This window comes from Triturus cristatus, chromosome 4_2 (assembly GCF_964204655.1).
Source record: "Triturus cristatus chromosome 4_2, aTriCri1.1, whole genome shotgun sequence".
In the NCBI taxonomy this organism is placed as follows: Eukaryota; Metazoa; Chordata; class Amphibia; order Caudata; family Salamandridae; genus Triturus; species Triturus cristatus.
The window spans coordinates 688,720,591-688,743,358 of record NC_140586.1 but is presented as its reverse complement, the minus strand read 5'-3'; the positions used below and the strand labels follow the sequence as shown (position 1 = coordinate 688,743,358).

Genomic DNA, 22,768 nt, shown 5'->3' with positions numbered 1-22,768 from the left:
ACCCAACATATCTGGTAGGGGCTCAAATTGGCAATTAAAATCTCCCCCCACTATCAGCCCTGTATTAGGGGGGACAGTGGGAATAAAGGAGTTCAGTTGCTCAAAGGTCATGGATTCCTTGCTCATGTTCACAGGGCGAGAATAAAAGTTAACAAGGGCCAGTTCCAGCTTAGAAGAAAAACTAAGTGCAACACATAAAATATCACTGGACTGAGAGTCCAACTGCTCGGCTGTACAGCCCAAGTGTGAGCCAACCCAAAAGCATAAGCCCCCTGACGGTCTGTCCCTGCCACCCGAGGTTGCTGTAATAGTAAATGACGCAAACCCCATCCTAAGAGATTCTTCCCACGCCCATGTTTTCATGTTTCCATAGTAATACAACACATTCCTCTTTCTATCCTCTTTCTATCAGGTTTCAATTTGTGACCATCAGTGGCACCAAGATAAGCATTAAATGACCTAATCACCATTTCAATGGAGGTTCTCTAGGTTCTTGGAGAAAAGGAGCTGGAGGTGTGGTCTGTATCATTTTGACCTCAGATCCCTTAAACATACCCCTAGAATATACTAAACCACACATACAATAGTCACAGCATACAATGAATCATGTAATACTAATTCACAAAACAAATCAGTATATCTACAATTTAAACAAGCTACAAAAAGAAGATGGTATACTGCTGTATATGTTGTATGAAGGAATGAAGAATGCTATGGAAATACCAGCTAAAGTGTGCTAATCGCTGTCAGCACTTTGGACATTAATCAGCAGGATTTTAGTGTGCTGATCACTGTCTTGAAAAAGTGTGCCAATCGCTGTTGGCATAATCACGCAAGTTATAACACTTATAATATGCTTAAGGCTTATTCCATAATGCAGGATGATCTTCTTAAAAGGAACTTCAGGAATATAACCAATGATTCCCTCTCTCCTTTTATAGGGGATGGGTCGTCTTTCTCTCTCGGGGAAGCGGGGGAAGCGGCACAAGAACTTGCTAATTCTATTACTAGAGCGGTAGATGCATTAGCTCCCGCTTCTCTCCGATATTCAGCAAGGCGCAACCCCTCTGCTCCTTGGTTCTCTGAGACACTAAGACTTTTGAGGCAGAACTGTAGGAGACAGGAGAGAAGTTGGAGAAAATCATGGGATCCTACTGAAGGCAAGGCACATAAGCGCCTGCTGCGAGAATATAAGGCTAGACTAATAAAGGAAAAGCAGGAGTTTTTTACCAATCTCACTGCCTCTCTTACTTCACCTAGGGAGTTATTTAATATTGTGGAGTCCCTTTGTTCTCTTCAAATGCCCGACCCAGTGGTGGGGTCTCAAGTGCTCTGTAATAAAATCTCAGATTTCTTCCATAATAAAATCGAGGACATATATATTGCCCTGGAAGCTCAGAGGAGTGCCTTGGGCCCCCAATTTCCCCTGGCTTCGGTAAATGTGGAAGTTCGGACCATGGATCCCCCTAAGACTCTCTCCTGTTTCCCGCTGTTATCTCCTGAGGCGATGGATCTTCTTTTGAATAGAATAAAATCGGCCTCCCCTCTCGATCCTTGTCCTCTGACAGTGCTGAAAGCATGCAGGGATACCTTATTACCCCCCTTGATGGAGGTGATGAACGGCGCCTTAACACAGGGGGTCTTTCCGGCAATATGGAAAAAGGCAATTGTGAAGCCCTTGCTTAAGAAGTCCACTCTTGATCCTGAAATACTCAAAAACTTCCGTCCTATTTCCTTGCTCCCTGCACCTGCGAAAATGCTGGAGCTCCATCTGAATCATCATTTTTCGGCCTTCTTAGATGCTTCTGGATATCTAGATGTTTCCCAGCATGGCTTTAGGAGGTGCCATAGCACCGAATCGGCGCTTACTATGGTGACAAATAATATCCGAATGAAGGTGGATCTGGGTCAGACCACCGTCTTGGTCCTCTTAGATCTCACGGCGGCATTTGATACGGTCTCTCCCGCGACTTTAACATCACGTCTGAGGGAGTTAGGAGTAATGGGCACTGCCTTGAGTCTTCTGTCCTCCTTTTTAGATCAAAGAGAGCAGAGGGTCAAGCTTGGTGAGTTTCTTTCCCCTGCTAAGGTCTTGCGATGCGGGGTTCCACAGGGGTCGGCTTTGAGTCCGACCCTGTTCAATATCTATGTGGCCCCTCTGGCAAGGCTAGTGAAATCGCAGGGGATGGAAGTCGTGTCATACGCCGATGACACCCAAATCATGGTGTCCCTGGCCCACTCGAAGGATTTATCAGCGTTCAACTTTAGGAGCTGCATGCAAGCAGTCTCCGAATGGATGATTCAAAATTCCTTGAAGTTGAACGGTGATAAGACCGAAGTCCTGATTTTTGGGAAGGATCAGGATTGTTGGTCTAATGAGTGGTGGCCCCCCTCTCTGGGTACCTGCCCTACCCCATCCCACTCGGCCAGGAATTTGGGTGTCATATTTGACACCTCACTGTCTATGACTCTCCAGGTGAACAGAACTGTGGCCACCTGCTGGGGGGTCATTAAGATTCTTAGGAGAATCGTACACTATCTCTCCCCTCAGTCACGTATGCAGATTGTGGTGGCGCTGGTCGGATCAAGATTGGATTACTGTAATACTCTATATGCGGAAATCAATAAGGGCCTTATTCATCGCCTCCAGGTGGTACAAAATGCTGCTGCCAGATTTGTTTTAGCGGCACCTACTGCCTCATCGGCCACCTTAGCAAGGAAAAGCTTGCATTGGCTCCCTATCCAGCATAGGATTTCTTTCAAACTGCTAACTCTGGTGTTTGGAGCCTTAAGGGCTACTCCCTCTAATGCTTTGGGTTCTCTCTTAACTCGGTATTTTCCTAGCAGATCTCTTCGATCCGCAGAGATGAACCTGCTGGTGGTTCCCCGCTTTAAGAAAGTCAGATGGGGAAGCAGGGCTTTCTCTAACGTGGCTCCCCGGTTGTGGAATGCCCTTCCATCAGAGATTAAGGCCCTACCTTCTATGATTCTTTTTAAGAAAGCACTCAAAACATGGTATTTTGCTAAAGCCTATCAATAAGCAACTGTCCTTTCCTTTGTTGATTTAATCTCGGTTAGGCGCCTTGACACTCATTGGGCTAAGTCGCGCGTTATAAGTCTAATTTCATTTCATTTAATTTCATTTCATTTCTTCTCCACAAGCGAGCAGACCGCTGATGGTGAAAAACATAAAATAGCTTTGAATTGTAACCGCTATACTAAATACGCTTAGTAGGTTATGGTTCAGGCAAAGAAGAACATTCAAATAATCATTGTTCTTCTTGCTTCTTTAAATGTTTCAATGAGGCAGGGACTGCAGGAAAGGGCCCCTGGAATCTTGAGTCAGGGATTTTGGAGAAGGTAGAACTGGCAGCAGACACACATACGGGATACGACATGTGAGTAGATATTTTTAAACTATATAAAATCATCTCTCGGGTCTGACAACAAGGGGCTTGGAATGCCTACAGTGCACTGCATAGAAATGGACATAAACACGAGGAATGGACGCTCGAGCAAGGTGGTCTAGCCAGGATAGGTACGACTGACAACCAAACTGCGCAAGGGAAGACTGTCCTAAAAAGAAGGCATAAAAAGTTACCGTAACCAGGAAAAATCCATCCCAAGTGTTCCATAGATGCTATCTTGATGAGAGATGAAAGTACCACCCGTATACCGTATATGTTCTCCTGGGCTCAATGTGTAGTAGCAAGTCCTCCACAAATCTGCCATCACCAAATATAAAGTAACGGTGACACACAGGCAAGAAAGGTTGAACCAATAATGATTTATTGGCATTACAAACAGCAAATAAGGGAAATATATACAGAGCCCAGAAAACATATCCAGATCTAAACCGATCCGCTTGATGTCTCCCAGTGTTTACTCATAGAATCTCTAAACGTTATAGTGGAATCTCACTATGTCACACCTACAACTAGAAACTACATATTCAGTTCCTTAATGGCCACACCACCGAACCCTACATGGGAGGTTATGAAGGATAAGAATGGTGACTCTGCATTTCTTGGAAGAGTTACAAGACAGGGAGGACTCATCATCACTGGTCACTTGCCTACTTCTGCTGGTTACAGTACTTACCCAATCAAGTTTGAGCTTCTGAGATTCTTCTGGGAACAAGTGTGTTTCCTGGAGGAGTGCGATATCAACATGTCTCAGGCATAAATATTGCAATACTTTCCTTCGTCCATAGTGTCATTGGCCATTAACATTCACATGACCAAGGATTAGGGTCTAGATGTCATTCGATAGGGACCACCAGTATAAAGTGATATGGGCAAGAGTGTTTCCATCTGGGTTCCAAGGGAGAGGATGTGGGTCTCAACCGCATAGGGGAGGAGAGAGAGTTCAGGGATTTGCTATGGGGGAGAAAGGAAGTGAGGGAGCCTCACTAACTAAGGGGAAAGCGGGAATCCGTTGAGGTTTCAAGCTAACTCCTATGCTAGGAGGTGCAGATTGACCACCCAGACCAAATGTACAGGAGAAGAGGGGGATATCCACTCGGGGGGAGGGGGTAAATTGCCCTCCTATCAATGCTCAGCAGTGTAGCTAAACAAAAGAGGCAGGGAGGGAGATTCCGCAAATTGCCCAGAAATGGGATGATGGACTCCAGTGCAGCCATGGGGCAGTTAGAGCTGGGAGCTGGGGAGACGTGTAGTGTCTAACCTACATGAGAGACGAGTACATTTAACAATGCCACGGGGCAACCCAGTGTTGTGATAAATGTGTGGAGGTCTTGAGAGACTCTGGCCCCAGCAGTGTGCTCATGCATCACCACCCCTCCCTTATTCCGACCGATGTCCAGCAGGCCTAGGGCACCCTATGGAGTGTGGGTCAGTAATCAATAAAACACAGTAATGGATAAACAAAACTGGTGGAGCGTCTGAGACTAAAAGAAAGGCTCCTTCAGGGATCACTCATCTTGATGCAGGTTTGAGCGGCAATCAGGATTTGTCTCTTTCTCTATTTATGTGGGGAGCCTCTACCACCTGATTGAGACCCACACAATCAGATTCCCTGCATAGTGACATGTGCGGGTGTTGGTGTCTCAGGTGATGGTGATGTTGGGGCGGATGAAAGTCTGCAGCTTCAGTAGGGGGCATGTAGGAATTAGCTGCTTCCACGATGAACAGCGTGTCAATAGAAGTCCAGCCAGTCTTCTAGAGCATCCAGCTCAAAGAAGCCTTTAGTCTTGCCATTGATGGTAACAGCTATGTGTGCAGGGTCAAACAAGGCATATTTTAGGTCCCATTTCTGGAGTCTGGGGCAAGGGTGAGAAATTATTTGCACTTGGTAGTCGAAGAGTAGTCAGCTGCAAAAGAGATACTGTGGCCCTCATAAAGCAGTGGTGTTGGAGAACACCTTGCAGCCTTCAGAATAGCTCTTGTGTGTTGGTGGCAGGTGAGAAAAAAGCAATGATTGGGTGAGGAGAGTGTGGTTGGGGTGAAGCGTGAGCCTGGATTCTGTACACCCTCTGAAAGTCCAGCGACTCAGGAAGATGGAGAGCCAGCAGCTTGGGGAAGAGGTGCTTTAGAAAATCCAACAAGTCGCTCTGTTCCACCTCCTCCGGGATCCCATAGATATGAAAATTATCACACCATGATCTGTCTTCCAGGTCGGTGATCTTTTTCTACAGGAGGTCGATATCTCTTCTCCTGTCCAGCAGTGTCATAGCGCCTTCTACCTGGTTCAGCCTCTGATCCACTGTGTCATTGTGGGCCTGGAAGGAGGTCACCACTTGCCTCATAGATCTGACTTCCATCACGAAGTCAGACAACTGGTTGACCGTGGCATAATAGGTGGATCCTATGGCTGAGATTTCTTTAAATATGGTATCCATTTATGAAGGGTAAGGAGTTAAAGTCACAGGCTGCTGTGTCGAGTGAAACTTTGGACTGGTGGCTGCCTCTGAGAAGAGTAGTTGACGACACACAGGTTTACAACCCAACATGAGAAGTACAACACAAATGTGAAAAACTCAGAGGGCTGTAATGGCATAAGTTGGCACCGCACAAAGGGAGACTGCTTACCACCCTCCTCAGCTCTGTGTCTGGATCTCTACCTACAGCCATATGAATGCAGGCAATGCACTTGTCAGGGGAAGCTGTACTCAGTCTCATTTGTGTGCTATGCCACAACCATTGGCATCCAAAGGGATCCCACTTTACTGTTATAATTAATACTATGAGCCAAACTTGAAGATGAACATCACAAGACAGCCACTCCAAGATTTGCAGAAACTCCTTCTCAATGTTTCCATTATTTACCCATGTATTTTCTCAGATTGATATGATCTTAAGTTTGCTGTTTCATTTGAGCACAGCCTAAAATATTTGCTGTTTCCCAGTATATGCGTCCAGCCAATAGTTTATGCATCCAAACCCTGAACTCATTAGCTCACCGTGTCAGATTCCCAGAATATGCACTCCGCCATTACTTCCAAACCCTGCACTAATCGGCTAACCTTGCTGCCGCAGTGGTTTAGTGATAGCCTATCAGTGGACAAACTGTTCACCTGATTCTGGTGCCTATCACAAGCACTTTATATATAGTTTTCTTTCTCCAGTGTTACATCATAAGATTGCATGCTATCTCAAAAAGAATCCTCTTTTTTTCTAAATCTTACAATATCTAAACACTAATTTTTATTTAAAGCCTCTGATTGTTGCCTTATGTTTTTTTCTTTCAAATGGCCCTCTCCTCTTCCGCCTCCCCTCTCTGTGCACAGCCTCTCTAAGTCACAGGAATAGTCACCTTACTTCCTTTTAAGGTATTTCTACATATTGCCCACAACTCACTTCAAGATCAGAACTTTTCCTTTTTTTAAAGCCTTACCCTTGCAATGCTAACACTACCTAATCTCATGTAGCTCTTCTGTCTACCCCACCAAAGATCTGCATTAAGTCACTTACCCCCATTCCCACTAATGATCACACCTAATGGCTAATAATGTAATCTACCACAAACAATTGAATGTTTGAATGCTTTACATGAGTACATAAGAGTAATCCCAGTAAATAATAACACTAGACTAACCACTACCTTGTGTCCTGGAAAAGCGTGCTGCTCAGCGTAAATCTCTTCAACGCTTCAACAAGGGTAGAAAGCGCTATGTATATATGCACTTAAAATTACAGTCAGATCTCCAGCAAACTTTGAACTGAAAGGTTTTCATTGTTAGTCAATACGCCATATCATTCATGAGTGGATTCAGAGATTTTCCTTTAGAGTTCATATTTAATTGTTGTTTGTTTGCTTTATCGAACTGAATGTTTTCTGACTTGTGTATTTCTTATATTTTGTCGACCTACTTTAGTGGTCATTATCTAACTAAAAACAAAGCGTAATATAGCAGTGGAACTACCCACATGAGATTATATGCTCAGTGTAGGACAATACAAAGGTGAGTTTAGCAATAGGGATTCACAAATTGGTGTTAACTGTGTAGAAAAGGCAATTTAACCGGTTGGTCATGTTTTGATTCCCTTTTGCCTAAATTGTAAAAAATGATTGTAATAAAACGTTTCTCTTTCCAATAGTTGGTGAACATCAATTAACAGGACATAAAGTGGCAGTGAAAATCTTAAATCGCCAGAAAATCCGTAATCTAGATGTTGTTGGCAAAATCAAGAAAGAAATTCAAAACCTTAAACTCTTTCGACATCCACACATTATTAAGCTGTAAGTAATGCTGCTTCTTTTCATATAAATGTCAACTGTGTATAATAAGTATGGGGCATTTTTCCACTTTTGCGAATTGTATGTTTTATCAACTTGAATTCTGGGTATTATGTTGTCACGTGCTCACTAGAAATGCAACATAATCATTCTTCATTAATCAGCAGCACATCATGTGCTCACTTTCCAGTGTATTGCATTTTAATAAGCATCTACCAGTCATAAACCACTTCTCTACTTGGTTCATACACAGATATGATATCAAGGGCATGGAGCAAAGAGCAGGTGGTATTTAACTTGTGCTAGTAAATATTTCATTGATCAGCCTTACATTGCCCCTTAGGTTAATCATTGTTCAGCAAAGACTCATAGGTTTAGAGGTTAGAATCGCCCCAGACTCCTGCAAACTGGGAGTGCCACTGTCACGCAGAAGAGCTAAGTGATAGAGTGCCTGCAGGGTTTAGGGGCCCCTCTCATACCAATTTAGGCCACTAACCCACTGCAATCTTTGCTAGCAAAAGAAAGACATAACTGTAGAAAGTAGAGAACCACTGTGTTTGGGCCAGATTGATCAATCTTTGGGGCAGTGCAACACAGCAGACAACTTGCTGCACTTTGTGAAAGGGAGAGGGCAGGTATGCACCATATTTGCCAATAAATGGGGGCGGCGTGCTCGTTTTATTTTTTTTTCCCTGTGGCTCCAATTGTGTTAGTGGATGTGTGGGAACACCTGCGCTCCCCCCATGAAATGTCTTCCTAGGGCAGGGTAACACGAGGCTGCGATTTGCGGTGCCATGCGTTACTCCAGATTTTCCAAGAAATAAAGGGCCACACAAGAGGGCCTTGTGTTGCTTGGTAAATGCTGACTTTAGCATTGCGTGGTTCTTGCACCACCATGCGTGGTGCAAGGGCAACGCAGTACTATGATAAATCTGGCTCACATTGAACAAAAAACAATACAAAAGTACATATATTACAATTACAGCTAAATATTATATTTTGCACACTGCTTCTTGTATCTCAGAACACATTTTTCACAATAAAACAAATCAATTGCACAGTACCAAAACTATAATTTTCAGTCTGATCTTCCAAAATGTAATACCTCACTTTTTTCAAATATTTAAAATTTGGCATGCTCAATCTTGTTGAAAGGATCGGATCACAGGTTTGTTTTTGTTATATAATTTCTACCATAGAAGGGCAAGTGTGTGTATGTGTGTGTGTGTGTGTGTGTGTGTGTGTGTGTGTGTGTGTGTGCGCGCATTACCATGGGCACACTATGTATGTGCCTTGCTTTCCTTGTTACATCACCTGCAATATTTCAACAAATGCTTATATGTTAATTTCACCCGGAATGAGTAGCATAAACTCTGTCAAATATCTTGTGTGTGTTATGTCATGGGCTTCAGTATTTATGTGTAATGGTTTTAACTGACTATGCACTTACTAATAAATCAGAACCTGAATCACTACTCAGGTACTTCATTTTGAGAATTGTGCAAACGGTCCCTGTAACTTTTGACATCTCCTAGTTTCATAACAGACTTGACATATTTGAAAGAAAGGCTTGAGGAGTTGGAAAGGTATTTGTTGTTCTGCTTAATGGTCCAAACTGTGGTCAGGAAGTGTGCAATACTCAAAGAAAATAAAAGAACTTGGAAGATCGAGGCAGATAAGACAATGTGTGAGTTATAAGGCTTTGGGAGGCTCTGATCACTCAGATATTTTACATGATTTGTCCACAATCTTCACAGACTTGTTGCAACATAATTTCTCTTTGGAGTTAGAATACCAGAGAACACACTGGATAAGATCACACAGTCCCTTAGACAGTCCACTACTACCCCAATCCATCCCTTCTTTTTGAGACACCAGCAAGCACATTAGATCCATATGCTTGGGATAAAGAACTATGGTCCATTTGTGTATGATAATAACAAAATAGGCAATGCAACCAATTTTTCAAAGGATGCCAGCATCAAATGTAAAACATTCTTTTCAGCACATTCCAAGCTGTGGAAATCTGGCCTTCAGTTTGGCCTGTAGCCAGCCATGATGTTGTTGACAATCAGTGACAGGAACAAGGAATACTATAAGCCAGATGACTTGGGGAAATTCCTGGTCACTCTGAAAGACTTCTTGCTGGAGACAGCAGCAAGCCAAAAACAACATTTCACATTACGTCCATCTCCACACAAACATCTCAATACAGCTGCAAGTGAGGAACTCAGCCAGTAGAGCAACATGGAACTGTTAGGGTCAATCACTCAATGCTGGGCTGAGAAGTAAGGCCTCACAGATCAACACATTCATTGTAGGAAGTGGAGATTCCGACTGCAAACTTAACATATGACTGACAGACTATTCTTGATGGCAGCTGTCTAATGGCTCCTTGGTGGCATAAGAGTTTGTATTTTTTTCCTTGTACTTTCCTGTTAACAAAGTTAATTCCAATGTCCTTTGCAATATTTATGTTACCTGGAATGTTGCCTTTGTTAGGGTTGTTGTCACCTTACCATGATGTTGCTGAGCTGACTAGGCTCTGCACAGGGGATAATGTGACCTGTTAGTATGTGTGTTTTTTTCTGTTCATATATACTTGTGAATTGGATTTGAGAACTGTTATAGCCGCTCTTGCAGAAATTAATTGTATGACTGAGAAGCCTGTTAGGGTGCTCTGGGTAGATGGTAATAGCCTGAAAGCCTATTTTAAGCATACAAGAGTACCCCCACTTGAGATTACTTCCATAGAATGGTGGTTGAAGGGTTTCACATGGTTCTTGAGTGATAGCTTGTATCAGCTGCCTAGGTCCCTACACCTTTCCATTGTGCATTCTAACACACTTTGCTCCACAAAGTGGCATCCACAAGCAAGCTCTGATGCCTGGGAGTGGCAGCTGTTAGCCTGATTAGGGAAAGGGTTTGTTGCTGTGGGTGTGAGGACTGACTCCTGTTGCAGGTCGTGAGGTTTGGTCCTATTTAGACTTTATTGTCACACCCGACTGCATGCTTGAATGACGTCCCACTGCTAGCTCTTATTGTAAATGGTCTTACCCACTATATTAATCATAATAAAGTGTTGTCATATCAGGCTTTTAAGCATACTGACAAGGCCTTGATACACTTGTGCTTACAGAGCCTGAAAAGTTGAGGAGGGACTTCAGTCATATACGTAGAAGACAGAAGCGCAATATCTCACAAGAAGGGTGGTGTAGTGATTCTTTTCCACAAGTGCCTCTCCCAGTTCTCAGTCTCAAGACTTGGGCTGACCAAGCAGATAATTATTTCTTTGCAAAGGTCATGATTCAGAGGAAGACGGTGGAGACAGTGGTGTTCTTTTCTGTGTAGGAGCCAAGTGTGGCTAAGTTATGTTTCTTTACTGACATCTCTAGAGTTTTGACTGGATTAGGTAGCAGTAAACTGATAATTTTAGTGGGGACTTGAACATGACGATGCACCCATCACTAGAAAGATCGGGCAGGCTAGACCTGTGAGGCACTAATAACAGAGATATGCTCAACCACCTACTCAGTGATCACGCATTTAAGGGAGTGCACCACCTCCTCCATCAACGAGATTGAGAATACAAATTCTAGTTCTGTATACAAGGTACAAACAGGTGTATAGAATTTCTCTTTGTGTCCTATACCACATTGTTGGAAGTTGCAGCTTGTGAAATATTGCAGAGTGAAAGATTGCTTGTGAAATATTGCCAGAAGTGTTAACGTTATCTATGGGTCTGTTGCCCCTTCCACTAAACTGTTGAGGATGAATATTTTTAACAGTAGACCAGTGGTTCCCAAACTTCTTACTCCCGAGGACCCCCATTGAGTCACTACTAGAAGCCAGGGACCCCCAGGCAATTTGTATGATTTAAATGTCAAATATTAAAACTGTAATTTGAAGGAAAAAAACCTGCACACGTGTGCACATCAAACACACACTAGACTTGAATTACTAAAGATTTTAGTATTTTTATATTAAAAATATTTGCAAAAAACGAAAATTCCTAGTAGGAAGGTTGGCGCTGCGTCTCGCAACTACCTTTACATTGTTTGGTTTTATTTTGCAGCCCAAGGCTCCTACTCCTGCCTAGGCTGGACTGGAATCTTAAAGCTGCTCTGGCAAATGTTGTCAGACCTGTCCCCGCACAGTGCACGGGCGAGTGAGCCGACCCCTGCAAAGGGGGTTTTGGGGGCCTCTCCACCAAGAAAATTTGGGGTAAAATTGTGTTTTTACAACACATTTGTCATTATATTTTGAATTGTTTTAGCTTTCAAAGCATAGTAAATAATGACCTTACTATGCACCAGGATACAACAATCTTTTGTCATTCTTTAATGATTGACAATCTTCAATGATTCCCTCACTTCTGCCCTCCAACAGTGCCTCTCATCTCTGCATTGCCCCACTGTCACATGTATTTAATTTGTTTTATAGCACCTCTCATACCACTGTAGGGTGTCAGCGCACTTTACATCACACACATACAGAGACAATTAATCATGCATGCGTAAATCAGTGAATAGAAAATGTTAGATAAGGCAAAGGGTACAACAAGGTGTAGGATTCACAAGTCACCCATACTGGTAGGCATTTTTTAAGAGAGCTTGGTCTGGAGAAGCACAAATTCAGGATTCAGACAATAACACAGGGGTTAGCATTGACTTTGATAATAAGGATTTATTTCTCCCCAAACCAACCTTTTTAGCAGCATCGGGATAATGAAAGACTGGGAAAAAGCATTACTTACTAATTTGTACCATGCAGTTTGCATGCAGCTCTTTGATGGCAGTGAACTTACGAACTGCATAATAACAAAAGAGGAACGCACTGAGCTATGCACAATACAAAATACTGTTTTTTTTAATGCATGGTAGACATTCTTTGCAGCAGGCATGTTAACCATCTGGGCTTCCTAATATGAGTCAAAGCTGCCACTGGGCAAAACCCCCATCTCTCTCCAGCAAATTCATTAATCACCTGAGTTATCTTGACACTTTTATTGCTGCCCAAAAACTACTGATTGTGCAAGTAACTTTGCAGTGCTTTTAAAACTGCTCCCTGCGGACCCCCTGGGAATGTGTCACGGAACCCTGGGGGTCCCCGGACCCCAGTTTGGGAACCACTGCTGTAGACAGCTCGCTGACAGAAGGATACTGTTAGAAATGGGGGTCACTAGTTGGCAATGGCTTGCACCTTTGTCCAAATAGGGACTCTTGCTTCATGTCAGGTTAAGGGGATACACTTCTAAAATAACCCCTGCTCACCCCCTTGGTAGCTTGGCGCAAGCAGATAGTTTTATCTCAGAAGCAGTGGGTAAAGCATTTGTGAAGACATAGTGTAATACAGTGAAAACACTACAAATGGACACCACACCAGTTTAGAAAAATAAGTAATCTTTACTAGACTTAACACAAGAACAAACAATAAAAGTCCACAATACTGTAATAAAAAGAAGTCTTTAAAATGGTAGAAATAGATTAGTTCAATGTAGATGGTAAAAGTGACACTTTACTCTCAAAGCACCTTGGATGCCTCACGCAAAACAACCAAAAGGGTCGCAGGGAAGGTGATGCGTCATTTCCTTGCTTCGGGGGAGGTGATGCGTCGGTTCCTTACTGCAGCGCAGGGGAGGTGATGCTTCGGTTCCTTACCGGAGAGGAGGTGATGCGTCAGTTTCTTACTGCGTTCCGGTTACGATGCGACAAGATGCCGTCTCGATGTGATGCGATGATCAGGTGCGATGCGAACTCAGTAGACTCTTGAGCCACGACAAGCCCTGTGACACGCTTCTCTGGTGATGCGATGGCAACCTCTGCAGTGGCGACAAGCTTCTACGGTAATGCGATACGCTTTGTCGGTGATGCGATGGCGAACAGCTGCGGCGGTGACACGCTTCTTCAGCGATGTGATGGCAACTGATGCAGTGGCGACACGCTTCTCCTCATTGCGTCGCGCTTCCAGCGACATGCAGTCTTCAGAGCGCCCAAAACAACAGCAGGCACATCACTGCAGGTAGAATTCCCAGCAAGGGAATTCAGGGGGAGCTGGTGGTGAAGTCTTTGTGTCCCTGAGAGTTCAGAACAGGAGGCGAGCTCAGCTTCAAGCCCTTGGAGATCTTCCTCAAGATAGTAAAAGTACACACAAAGTTCCTTTTCACCTTTTCTTGGCAATAAAGTAACCACTGCAGGCCAGCCCCAAACAGCAAACAGCACAGGGGCAGTCTCCTCCTTTAGCTTCCTTGGTTCTTCTCCTTGGCAAAGGTTTGTCTTTATTCCCAGAAGTGATCTAAAGTTCTGGGGTCTGGGCCCCAATATTTATACTGCAAAATCCTTTGTCCCCTGACGGCAGAGGGTGTCTGTGCCCAGCCAAAACCAGTTCTGTCCTCCCTGGTGCAGCTTCCTGGCAGGAGGTGGAGACAGCATTGTTTGAGAGCAGTCCTGGCCCAGGTAGCTGAAAGGAAATATCCTCCCCCTACGCTCTATTCTATGAGGGCTCAGGTCAGTGAAAGGAAATCTCCGCCACCCCCCTCTCTATTTACTGCAGGTCCTATTCAGCCCAGTCCTGACCCATCAGACTGCTGGAGCCAATGCCCTCTCCAGCCCCCTGTCACTCACAAACCAGACATGGAATGCACAAACCTAGCAGAGACATGCTGGATGGTTAGGCAAGAAAATACAGACTTTCTAAAAAGTGGTATTTTCAAACACAGAATGTAAAAATCACCCACACTAAAAGATGTATTTTAACATTCTGAGTTCAGACATACTAAACTTGAATTTCACCTTGTTCCCTGGGTCAGTTAGGATTATAAGATGTTATAATCAAACTGCCCATTGTGGCCTTTGGGAACAATAGTAAAAAACGAAATTGGCTGTAGTTCACTATCAGGACATGCCACACACATCAGGGCATGTCCTACCTTTTACATACAATGCACCCTGCCCTTGGGCCTTAGGGGTGACTAATATGTAGAAAAGGGAAGGTTTGGGGACTGGCAAGTATGTGCACTTGCCAAGTGGACATGGCAGTCACAGACTGCACACAGGCTCTGCAATGGCAGGCCTGAGCCATATTTTACAAGCTGCTTCTGTGGGTGGCACAATCAGTGCTGCAAGTCCACCAGCAGCATTTGATTTACAGGCCCTGGGCACATATGGTGCAATGTACTAGGGTCTGACAAGTAAATCAAATAAGCCTATCATGGAGTCATTAATCCAATACAACACGTTACAATAGGGAGCACTTGCACTTTGGCACTAAATAGCAGTGGCAAGGTGCACAAAGCATCTAGACCAGCAAAAACATATCAAAAACACAGGAGGCAACAGCAAAAAAGTGGAAGGGTGACCCACGCCAATGGTGCCAGGTCTAACAGATACTGTGCTCATACCTAAACAATTACTTGGGACCTAATGAAGACTCAGTCAACTTGAAACTGATCCTCTGGCCGCAGGATCTGATGGACGCCAAAAATAACCTGAATACCTTCTTTACAAGCAGGGCAGAATATGCTCTTTCTAGGGTCAAGTGAGGCAATATGAGTATGGTGAAAACACAGGTACATTTTTGACCACCAACTTCATCTGAAAGAATCCCCCTCAGTGGTGACTGCTATCAGGGATAACAGAGAGGAATTGAAAAATCACCCAATTAACATCAGCAATGCATTTGCTTCACACGTTAGGAAAGTGTGAGCCTCTGAGCACCAAGATATAATACTAAAAAACTAATTCCTGGTTGGTGTTCACATGCCCACACAAGAGGGGAGAGACGCATGAATGGGCTAAACAAATAGGTGATATTAGAGCAGATAGAAAGGATATTGTGTTTGGAAAATCTTCAGGAAAAGGTCCATTCCCGATTGAATTCTATAATACCAATGTGCCTTAAATGTCACCAATGTTGCAGATACACAATGACCCAAATGAGAAGGCTGCCCTCTTTTTTAATGAAGAAAGAACTTTCCATTGTGTTGAGAGGAGGAATCTGTTTGGCACCATGGAGAGGGGAGGTCTAGGTCCCGGCTTTGCAGGGGAGGTAAAATATCTCTAAATTAACCTAGGTGCAAAGGTCAATTGCAGAGGAGTTCCAGGAAAGTGCCTCATCTTTCGACTCTTTTATATCTGCTTAAAATTTAAACTTTAGCTGCCCTCTACTTTGTGTAGGGGGCATCTTGATGCTAGCAGTTAAGCAAACACGTTTTTTGTATGCAGACAACATTCTCCTAACTCTGTTGAACCCTTCGTCCTCTATATTATGTTGCGTGTCAATTCTATCTGACTTATCCGCAGTTTTAGAGTACAGAGTAAACTGGGGTAAAAGAGAAAACCTACCACTCACATTTGCCACTGGAAGAAACTCGTTGGGGTTGCTTCCATATACTTGGGTCCTAAAAGAACCTTAAATACTTTGAAATTCCAGTTAATAAGGGACTACAGGATACAATGGAAGATGATGTACAGAAGCTCATGAGGAAAGCCTCAGCTGACTTCCTAAATGGTCCTCGCTCAATTTGTCATTAAGGGGGAGAGTAAAGGTGGTAAAAGTGAATGTAGTCCAACATTTAATTATATCTTCACCATGTTTGACATAATGATACCCAAACCACTTTAAAGTGAAACAGAATTTGCGCTTATGAACTTCATATGGGGTGCAGCAAGGCCAAGACTTGAGGTGACCAAACTTTACAATGCCACCTCTTCAGGTGGTCTCCCATTACCCCACATGCTCACATTCCACCAATCACACAAACTTGCACAACTCGTGCACATGATTGGCATAGGAATATCTCCCCACCATGGATGGAGATTGAAGAAGACTTCCTTTTGGCTACAAGGCAATATGATGTATTCTATAGCATTAATAGAGCAAAAAGCAGGGCGTTGAACCCTATTATATCCTGATCGTGGCAAACATGGGAGTTGGTACACAAATTGTTCAAAATTTACCCACACTTGCATGTCTAGGTAATCATATGGAGAAACCTAGGACTAAGGGGGTATCCTCCTTTTATTGGAGTGATTGGTTCTGGATGGGGCAACTTACAGATTGGTAATTTGCTGTTTGATTGGAACTGCATATCAATTTTCGACCACTATAAGGAATTCTGATTAGGATCCATGGAAAAATGTACGTAGACACAGCTCATACCCTCTTTCCGAACAGTTCTAGGATAGCTGCAATCCCTTACACAAACATTTAGCTGACTTATTGCATACCAACTTCATGATAATTTCAATTAGACTTTCTCAGCATTCTGTGGGTAATGGCTCTGGATATATCAAACTTCATGCATGGTCAATAACTTAATTAAGAATCTGTAAATGTCTTTCTGCAGTTGTCAATCTACAGCCTTATCCTGCAAGCTCCATATATTTGTGCCAAAACAGCTCCCAACTCTATCAGAAGGAATGGTTTTCAAGGACAATGATTGTATAAATTATTCATTTCAAAGTCTGAAATGTCTTTCAAAATGTATCGTTGCAGCAACAAAAATGTGTTATTATGCATGTGTAGTAAAGAGGGAGGAATGACTAGGCGGAAAATCAATTAGGCACTAGTAATCGGAATAATTTTGGTAACTCTGTGTTACTTTTTGATGTGGAATTACCAGTAATAACGCAATGATGCCCACTTGCTGGATTGGAGGAAATTTTGAGGGAAAATATCCTACCCCAAGAGCACAATTAGGAAGTGTGAGCTGCTGCTCGTGCTGCTGTTTATGTTGTGTTGCATTTAGCACTATTTTCTTAGCACAAAATGCATGCTCACGTCCATTTTGGATGTAAGGGTGCATTTTACTTTGACTTTAAAGTAGTATTCTTCATTTATAGCCATGGAAGGTGTGATGTGGAGATGGTAGTAATTACGTTTGGCAGTATTGTCTGCCCCACAACTACACCTTTACATTCCCTTCCTTGCAGTAGAGAAGGATATAGAGTGGAAGTAGTATCACGTTTCTCATTATCATCTGCCTGCCTACTACTGCTTGGTTTGCTTGAAAATTGACACAGTAATGCTTAATTGCGGAATGTATACAACTCCAATGGAAATATATTTTCCACAAAAAACCAGAATGACTTTTTATTTGTATATGGATTTTGCCATGAATGTCTTTATTGTGATGATGACCAACAATCATAATGTAACACATATTTACCTTCTAACATCTACTATAAGCAACAATCTCTCACCTGCAAGGGAGTTCCTGGACCACCTTCCTTGATGGGGCTCAGAAGTACCTAAAACCTGTTGGCAAACAGATTTTAAATAGTGTGGCTCTCATGCTGTAGACAGAATGTGGGCCATCCATTCCCGATTGAATTCTATAATACCAATGTGCCTTAAATGTCACCAATGTTGCAGATACACAATGACCCAAATGAGAAGGCTGCCCTCTTTTTTAATGAAGAAAGAACTTTCCATTGTGTTGAGAGGAGGAATCTGTTGCCTCTTTTGATTCGGTGACCAGGGTACATGGCATGTCTGGATCCTTCTTGCATGTTGGATTAACAGGAAGAACGTGAAGTAATGGCGTGAGGCAAGATTGGTGCAGGCAGGGTGGCAGCAGTGGGTGTCTTTAGCAGTTCCCTTGTTGAATGAGAAGCACCAGGAACCCAGACAGATATCGAGGCCGAGCCCAAAGGGATATTGGGGCAGAGGAATTCTTTCATGCTCAACTCCCTAAAGAGATTTCTCTTTTTGGGACAGTTGGGAACTACCTGCTTTGCCCCTGTAGAAAGTGGCTGTTGAAGTGAAAGTGGGAGAGAGCGTTACCCTGGCTGCTGTGAACCTTACAAGAACTACAAGAGTCACTCAATCTGAAGAGAAGATGAGGTGTGAAAGAGAAGGGCCTCATCCCAACGGCATCCCCTTGGTGGAATACCATTCAACATTCCAGGATGGAAGCTACTCCATGGTCAGGACTGGTCCAAGACAAACTGAGTTCAGTGAAAATATGCCAGTCACTAGATGGTAAGGAGGGGATGGGGATTAACGGGTAGAGGACGAATTTGAAGCTGGGGAACCAGGTTCGAGTCTGGCTGGAGGCTCAATCATCCTGTGATTCTGGGCAAATCACTTCATCTCCCCGTGCCCCCAAAAATAATAATAATTAAAAAAAATGCATGTGCTTGTCTGTAATGCAACTAGTGCCCATTCAAATCCCTCCGATACCCTCGAGTCAGATATATAAAACAGCAAATAAAAGGTTCACCTTCAGAAGAACTGTTTCTAGCACTACAGTCTAAATTTACCTATGGACTTGAGATGCCAGTTACATATTTACCCGTCGGGCTGCCTTAGGCCTAGACCAATTTCCATTCACCAGCCTGAAGTGCTGTCCTCACACTGCCTCTCTCTGGCAGACAGATGGCAGTGTCCTGTGAATAATGACATACGCTGTCCATGTGAGTGTGGGGTGTCTTTTACTCTCAACTCATGCTGGCAGCGCATGCCATAATATCTTACAGTTTTATACAATTATACAATTGCTGTAATTTAACACGTATTGTGCCCTTGTATTCTTTCTTTTTCCCTCTCCTTTCCCCCTATTGTATGCATGCATGTGATACCTCCTGGAGGCGCTGTTCATGGTATATGTTGGGTTTGTTGTGTTGTGAGAGGTTCTGTTTGACAGTTTCAATCTTTGACAGCATTGATCTTCTAGTATTCCTTGTGTGAAGATTACAACTGTGTCTTACCAGCAAGGGCCTAGCTACTGTTGTTGCACAGGCCAGGGGCGCACAGGTCCTGGGTGCATAAGGGGGAGTACTGTCCCTGCTGAGCATAGAGTCAGATGCAATATCACTTACACTGTCCAGGCAGCACCCAGCCAGGGTCTGACTGCGGGAGAAGTAGGTCCAGGCACCAAAATTAAAGCAGCCCCTTTCAAAAAATGAGAAGGAGTAAAAAATGAAAGTGTCCCACATTGATAAATCAAGCAGCTCCGAGTTTTTAAGACATGTTGTCTGGTTGTCTGTAGAGGGAGGGGGCTGCACGCATATGGGCTTGCTGCAGGCAATGCTTGGGATAATGTTAGGAAAAACAGCAGTGGCATTTGCTACGTTCCTTCTCCATCCAAATGATAAAAACATTGACACCTCCCAGCTGTTCCAGCTACAAAGTGATATTGGTACAGCAACCTGCGCCTTCAATGAGGCAATCCACAGTACACTTTCCTTATTCGCTCAAATCTATCCCTTTTTAGGTCTCGCCTGACCCAGCGCATGCGCTGGTCTGGTACCTCACTGGAAAAAAAATGTTTTTTTCCATGCTTATTACTCTCCAATGTACAGCCTATCACGAAATCCCATAAACGGAGCACTTCCATATACTAAAGTCTTACTGCGATATGCAAATAAATATCTTACCCTGTTTCACACAAGGTGCCTAGAAAAAAAGCGCGACATATAACTTAACAGCTGCATAAATCACAGCCTAAAACAATCCTGGAAGAGAAGGGCGTTTCAGAAAACGTACGTCGAGGGCTCTCTTCATCTCAGAGGCAAAATAAATGAAGAGAAATCACTGGAATGCTCTGAGGCACCGACCCCGCGTCCCCAACGCTCGACAGGAATCGAGGCGGCTTATGGAGGCGGTATCAGCCTTACTGGAAGTGCGCACGCCGCACTGTGCATGCATTTGGTGGGTACGTTAGGCTCTCATGCTGAAAACTGTTTTTAAAACATTAATCAAAACTGCCTCTGTAAGACAGGGCATTGTTCTGAAGGATGTAAGACGAGCGCATCTTGTAAATGGATTCTTCCTCAGACTGAAGTAATTTCCATCCACAGCCTCTCCCCAGCGCTCCTCAAAAAGCGGCGCCGAGAGATAAAGAGCACTCTTCATGGCGCACTGCTACCTGATGCAAACACTGGGGAAATCACTAATGTATGCCATGCCGTATTTCCATGTCACACATGACACCTTTGTCTAAAATTACCCAACAGGCTTTGACATCAGCTGCATATTCCAGAAGCAGGCCTTTCAACTGACATCTGCCAAGAATGCGCTTCAAGAGAGAGCTTTCTTCTTCTAACGGGTAAATTGGAAGTAAAGTAACATCATACTACAACAAGTCAGGACTATTGGCTTTGTCAATGGCTGTTAGTTGCATAAGATAAATAAGCAGCAACTATGGCTTATATATAATATTGTAAAGGCTTCTACTAAAGAACCTGGTGACATCATCACATTTTGCTGCTCCTGTGTTTCAAAAAGAGAAGGGAAATCCAGAGAGAAAATGACTCTCTTCAAAGGATTTCCCTTCCTCTACAACGCTCACCTGGCATGACGTCATGCCGTAACTTCTCCACTAGTGAGAAGTGAGCACACGCACATCATGTGCCTGCTGTCACTGCAGTCTGGGAAAAAACAGACCGCCTGTGCCAGGGCACAAAACAGAGCCCGATAGAGACCCGTTTCGAGGCCTCCTTTAAACAAGCATTGGCATAGCCAATAGGTCTCGCCTTTGGGACCTTATAAGTGTTTAGCCATGTGTTTAGCCATGCAACAGTTGCATAACTAAACACTTATAAGGTCCAAAAAGCGAGACCTATTGGCTATGCCAATGCTTGTTTTTGTTTCTCCTTGACCCACTTTCCCCCCCCTACTGTACTGTCTGCTTCATTGCCTTATGCAATTGAGCCATCTTATTCTGTATTTCTAAACGTAATCAAAAGGTTACATGCAGTGCTTTACAGCAGGCACATTAATCCTCAAGATGTTTTTGATTATTCTTACTTGTGAGTGGCACATTACACATCAATCTCTTTAACAACTCCATTAACAATCTGAGCAGTATGCTAAGTGGCAGTAGCGGTCCGTGGAGGGAGTTTAGTGGGGCAGTGAGGCGGGGCGGGGGAGGGGCAGGGTGGGGAAATGTAAACACTGGAATATGGATGAACGGAGGTAAGTACACATTTAAATAAATAAAACGAATTTCGTTGCGCGCGCTGCATCGCATTTTGCGATGCAGCGCGCGCAAAGGAATTTGTTTTAGTTTCCAATGGCTAATGGCCCCAACTGCTAATCCACCCCTGTGGTGACCACTTCCTGTGGAGAGTGGCACCGTTTCTACCCAGAAGCCTCTATTCTGCCACTTTTAAAAATGGCAGAACCCTTCGTCGGCTGTGCAGACCAGGTAGTCCACCTTAGGGGTGTGGCTAGCCTTCTCGTGGTGTATGCATCCTGACTACCTAATTTCCTTGCCTCCCTGGGTTGCAAATGTGCCTGGAGCAGGGGATTGTTTTCCCTTCTCTGAGAGGAAACCTGGTTGCATATCAGAGGTGGGTAGGGATTTAAAGCTCCCCGTCTGGAAGTTCCACTCCACTACCCATTCTGCCAGGGAGGGTGGTTACACAATCCGCCCAGACAAGACTTTGTTTGTGCCTCCTCTGAGAGTCCACACCTCTTGGCAGGGGTCAGATTCCTGTCTTGGAAGCAGCAGCTATAGGCTGTTGTCCAGGGCACAGGAAATGCGTAGACCACCGGGTGGGCAACCTCCAAGGTAGCCACCTGGGTGCATGTTACACTAAGTCCAACTTTAGAAAAAGGTTGAGTTTGATGAGACAAGTTGTTTGATACCAAACATGACATTTTGCAGTGTGACCATAATGGAGCTTGCAGCCTGTGTGGAGGGGGGGAGAGCCCATGTTATCCTATGGCCCCCATGAACACTTATAGTAGTCCCTAATTAAAGGAGGCTACTATACGGACACATAAATTTGCACTTATTTGCCCAGACCGTTATTATAATGCATCCTGCTTCTTGGGCTCAGGAGGCCTACCTGAGGGGTGAATGGCAAGTATTAAAAGTAGTGCTGTGACCTTACCACTCATGGTGAGGGTAAAGGAGGCCTTGCCAGGAGGTGGAATTTTATTAATAAAGACAACTTTCTTAATACACTAGCCGATACAGCTCCACCCCCTGGCCATGATGTTAACACCTCGGAAACAAAGGTATCCAAATGGCTGCTTGATGCTATCAATAAACACGCCCCATTAAAAAAAAGTCAAATTAGCACGCCGGGCGGAGACACAAAGATGGTTCTCTGACGAC

The 22,768-nt window shown here is 43.8% G+C and overlaps 1 protein-coding gene across 1 annotated transcript in view; it reads left to right on the top strand.

Annotated features, from left to right (window-relative positions):
* The window catches only part of PRKAA2 (protein kinase AMP-activated catalytic subunit alpha 2), a 343,505-nt gene that overhangs the window by 95,247 nt on the left and 225,490 nt on the right, over window positions 1-22,768 (top strand). The window contains exon 2 of the mRNA XM_085602513.1: window positions 7,560-7,701. Within this exon, the coding sequence (XP_085458639.1) occupies window positions 7,560-7,701 (142 nt within the window). The remainder of the gene's footprint in view (window positions 1-7,559; window positions 7,702-22,768) is intronic.